At 34.4% G+C, this 5000-nt stretch overlaps 1 protein-coding gene across 2 annotated transcripts in view; it reads right to left on the bottom strand.

Moving 5' to 3' along the window:
* Positions 1–3701: 3701 nt before the first annotated feature.
* Prp3 (pre-mRNA processing factor 3) overlaps positions 3702–5000 on the bottom strand; it is a 12304-nt gene continuing 11005 nt past the window's right edge. For both annotated transcript variants that reach the window (XM_086546791.1, XM_086546792.1), the window contains exons 10-12: positions 4677–4823; positions 4313–4427; positions 3702–4190 (exon numbers count right to left, since the gene is read on the bottom strand). In XM_086546791.1, the coding sequence (XP_086402917.1) occupies positions 4065–4190; positions 4313–4427; positions 4677–4823 (388 nt within the window). In that variant the 3' untranslated portion in view covers positions 3702–4064. The remainder of the gene's footprint in view (positions 4191–4312; positions 4428–4676; positions 4824–5000) is intronic.

The following is a 5000-nucleotide window of genomic DNA, read 5'->3' as shown; positions in this document are numbered from 1 at the left end:
TATATCTGTCTGTATTGTTTCTAGATATTAATTTGTTTTTTGAATGTTATGAAAGATGGACTTCTTAATTCTGTATTATGTTGTTTGTCATAATTTGTAATACAAATTTTCTCTATTCTTTTTACAAAGCCACACAATTTTCTGTGTTACTACTTTGTAACCTTTACTGATAATGTGCAATAATTAATATTTGTATCAGAAACAAATTCATTCAAAAATGTATCTCTGACTTTTGGCTTTGTTAGTTATGGTCAATTCTGATTAGCTAATTGGTGGAGTATGTTATTGGAATGGAAACATAATGTGCATGAAAAAATGATTGATTATTAAACAAAACATGCATTCTGTCCGCACTCCATTAAACAAATTGTACATTTTTGGCTTCATGTATTTATAAAAATAACATACAAATTGAAAAAATACACATTAACATGGAATTAGACAAAACAAATTCTTTAATTAAGAAAAAATAAATGGAAATGTGTTGTACACTTTAAGATGTGTATATATATATGCTAACTCATTTAAGCTTAAAACTATTAAAAGAAGAAATGCTGATCACTTCAATTAACCGCTTGATGCCATTACAATTATGCATACACTCAATTATCTACACATAAATAGCTCCACAATTCCTCACATCAAAAAGGAGACAACTGCTTGGCCTACCTGACCCAACCTCTGTATCTTATTTATTCCTTGAACTTTTGTAAAATACGTTTTTGAATTTGATTACTGTTTTCATTTATTTTGACACTCTAATAATTCTAACAATAATAATGTCAATAATTTTAATAATGCTAATAAATTCAAGGCATGGGGTAACCAGGTGAGCTTAGGTTTGGCCTAATAATTGAATCCCTGGCAACACATTACTAATGGAACAATCTATGTGTAAAAGAAAAAAAATCAAAACTAAAATACAGAGGGCATTGCCTGTTCCCAACATTAATGGTTTAATATTGGTCTGGATAGAGGGAGAGAGAGAAGGGAGGGGCAAACTTTACTTTACGTTATTTTCAATGGATGTAAAATTTAGCTACTACAATTTGGAAAACTGACCTGTTTCTTTACAAGAATCCTTCAATTACCGTGAAAGGTTTCTGAAAATTTCAGGAAATCTTGAGTCAGATCGTCTTACATCTTGTGTGAAAAAATGCATCACACTGTTAGCAAGAATAAAGCTGGATTGTAAAGTGTTTCTGAAATATGTGCAAATGACAGTCAAGCTCAATAGCATTAAACATTCAATATACAGGAGAAGAGGTTACTTACAGCAAAATGCAAGCAGTTTAGAAATATCTTTTGCAACATTAGAGCAAAGACTTTTTTTCAGCTTTATGGAGAAAATTACTGAAGAGATAATCACCAGTGGAAGTAACATTTGTTTCAAAGTGGCATAAAAAAGCAAGAATTAAGAATTAAGCAAAAATTACATTGAAAAAATGATCAAAGTGCATTCAAAGAGTCTGAAATGCCCAATGAATGATAAAAGGTGTCACAAAAATTACATGAAGGGTTTGCGCTTTCAGATTTATCTAAAGTCACTTTTAACGTGAAAACATGGAAGCTGAAAGAAATTTGTAAAAAGATAATTTCTACTTATAGTTAGCTGTATACTGAAATAAATCAAAACCTTTTCACTTTCTTTCTAGAAGAGGGACATAGTAAGGAAGCCAAGGAGCATTTTAAAAATTATGAGCCTGAATTAAACTGAATTTTCTCACCCATGCATGACCATCTGTTTCATTTAATAACAAATTAGACTCTTTCCATGTAGCACCATTACACTATTCATAACTAATAATAGTTGAAACTGAAATGACAGACACTGATGGGGCTGCCAATATCATAGTCTGGTTGGGAGCCACAGAACAGAAAAGGTTGGGAAGCACTGCACTAGGATGTCATTATGAAATACTGTCAGTAATATGTATCATAACTTTCATTAATTTCACAGCTTTAGCAACTAAATTAAATTAGACGACTGAAAGTTTTAAAATACACCTTTTAAAAGGTTTGATGGATGATCTAAATTGGCTGTCTCTTTTTGATCCCATTTGTGATTTGCTTAGTCCTTCCAAGACAGGCCACATCTCAAGATGTTCAGCCTGGAAATGAGCACCTCAAGATGTGTGTTTCCTGTTATCTTCTAAATTTATGGCTGAAATAGTATTTTAGCAAAGTGATTCTAATTAGCATTTGGTATAATAGGTCATCTCTGAAGGAAAAACTAACATGTAATTTCAACAAAAGAAAAAATGTTTTACAAAGGCAACCCCATCTAGTGAAAACGCCCACTGTGGAAGGGTTAACATGATTTTGCTGTTAGCCAGCAAACATAAGGAATTAATCATGTAAAATAGAGTGTTTGTGTGTTAACACACAACACACGCACATGTACACGCACATAAAAAAAAACACACGCACACACACACACACACAAATATACAGTTAGAGAGAGTGAGTTAGTGAGTGAGTGAGTGAGTGAGTGAGTGAGTGAGTGAGTGAGTGAGTGAGTGAGTGAGTGAGTGAGAGAGAGAGAGAGTGTGTGTGTGTGTGTGTGTGTGTGTGTGTGTGTGTGTGTGTGTGTGTGAGAGAGTGGAGTGAGAGAGAGAGTGAGTGAGTGAAGAGTGAGAGTGAGTGAGATGGAGAGAGATGTGTGAGTGTATGTGAGTGAGTGGTGTGTGTGTGTGTGTGTGTGTGTGTGTGTGTGTGTGTGTGTGTGTGTGTGTGTGTGTGTGTGTGTGTGTGTGTGTGTGTGTGTGTGTGTGTGTGTGTGTGTGTGAGTGTGTGTGTGTGTGTGTGTGTGTGTGTGAGTGAGTGTGTGTGTGTGTGTGTGTGTGTGTGTGTGTGTGTGTGTGTGTGTGTGTGGTGTGTTTTGTGTGTGTGTTGTGTTGGGTGTGTGTGTGTGTGTGTGTGTGTGTGTTGTGTGTGGTGTGTGTGTGTGTGTGTGTGTGTGTGATGGTGTGGTGTGTGTGTGAGAAGAGTGAGTGTTGTGAGAGAGGTGAGATGAGGAGAGAGAGAGAGAGAGAGAGAGAGAGAGAGAGAGAGAGAGAGAGAGAGAGAGAGAGAGATAGAGAGATAGGAGAAGAGAGAGAGAGAGAAGAGGAAGAAGAAGAAGAAGAAGAGAGAGAGAGAGAAATAGGAGAAGAGAGAGAAGAGAGAGAGAGAGAGAAGAGAAGAGAGAGAAAGAGAGAGCGAAGAAGAAGAGAGAGAAAGAGAGAGAGATAGAAGAAGAGAGAGAGAGAGAGAGAGAGAGAGAGAGAGAGAGAGAGAGAGAGAGAGAGAGAGAGAGAGAGAGAGAGAGAGAGAGAGTGTGTGTGTGTGTGTGTGTGTGTGTGTGTGTGTGTGTGTGTGTGTGTGTGTGTGTGTGTGTGTGTGTGTGTGTAGGAGTGTGCATGTGCGTGCGTGTGCAAGTGAGCGAGATTCTATGATAAATTTATGTCAATCAAAAATACTTATATAACTGATATTATGATATCCTTGGTCATTATACTTTATATATCAAAAACAATATTCAACATTTTTACGACTGCAAAAACAAAACATATTTGGAAACTAAATAAGTGTAATATGCATCTGCATGTTTCATATAAAACCCATTATAACACAAAAAAGGGTAGGTTCTATTACTACTTTTTACATTGTTGAAAATGCCTGGTTAGAAAAATAAATAAAGAGGAAAATTTATAAGCAAATTTCATATCATGTTTTTATGCTGGAAGAGACAAAACACTTTCGCATTGAAATTTGACTTTTACAGTCAAGTATGCCATACAATAACAATGTAACAATATAGTGAACTGTTCATGTTAGTCTTGTCCATGGAAGTATGTCCTTGATGTTATTCATAAAAAATTACAATGGATTGCATAACAACATTCAACCTAATTTGAAGTTTTACCAAAACATTATGAAACACCTGAGCTTCTTCTTCAATGATATTTCAAAGACAAGTGAAAAAGGAAAGTACAAAAATAACAATATGATAACAAAATTATGATGATTATTAAAATGTTGATAACCCTTGCTTGAATGTACATATCCCATTTTTTCATTCTTCAGACACCTTCATCTGCCTCTTCCAGGATTTTCTTGCCATAAGCTAAGTCCCAATATTGTTCTACTCCGTGCTTCTTAAAATGATCTCTTGCAAAGGATTCTGTGGGGCATGCCTTGAACTGCATCTGCAAATATACATACAATGTTAGTGACATGATTCTCAAATCAATGAATGTATTATAAAATAAACTATATCTATACTGGTATATAGGGTTTATATTATCCCTTAACAGAAAGTGATACTTGCCTCCCCAAAGCTTCTTTCAGGTACAGTTCCTTCCCAAACCAACTGGCATTTTGATTCTAATTCGGCATCTTTTGACCGAGATTCTTCTGCCCATTTGATTCGTTCCATCATCAACCTAAAGAGAAAATGTATTGAAATGCAAAATGCAAGCAGAACATATATTTATAATAATAACAAAATAATAATAGTTATAATAATAATAAAGAGAATAAAAACACAGCATAAATAAATCTGAGATTTCAACATATAAAGTAACTATACAAATCAAGTTTACTATAGAATACTATTCTAAATGAACCTACATTATACAAGCATTCACAAACATGAAATTCTAGATATTGAAACTATTGTACAGTATACCCACTTCCTGTATTTTTTCTGTTGCTTTGGTCCTCCTTCCACAACAACTACATTGATGTCTTTGAACAGTACAACAGTGCCAGTCAAAAACAGCTGTTTTGCATTGGTCTCAACTTTAAACTTGTGGGAACCATTTGAAAAGTCTGTCACTCTGAAAAGGAAGATATTTTGAGATAATGCAGATTACAATTCATTAAAATATTCAAGACACTGAAAACCATAATAGTTCCCATGAATGTATGGAATAGCAAGATGCTTTTATAATTATTAGCTATGCATATTACCTAGCTATACATGCTATTTTCTATCAGAAATTATAGTTTAAAAA

The sequence above is a fragment of the Penaeus japonicus genome, unplaced genomic scaffold (assembly GCF_977035675.1).
Source record: "Penaeus japonicus unplaced genomic scaffold, GWHDUDI00000001_assembly GWHDUDI00000018, whole genome shotgun sequence".
NCBI classification, from domain to species: Eukaryota; Metazoa; Arthropoda; class Malacostraca; order Decapoda; family Penaeidae; genus Penaeus; species Penaeus japonicus.
The sequence above is the reverse complement of the archived record's forward strand: the minus strand, read 5'-3'. Positions and strand labels throughout refer to the sequence as shown.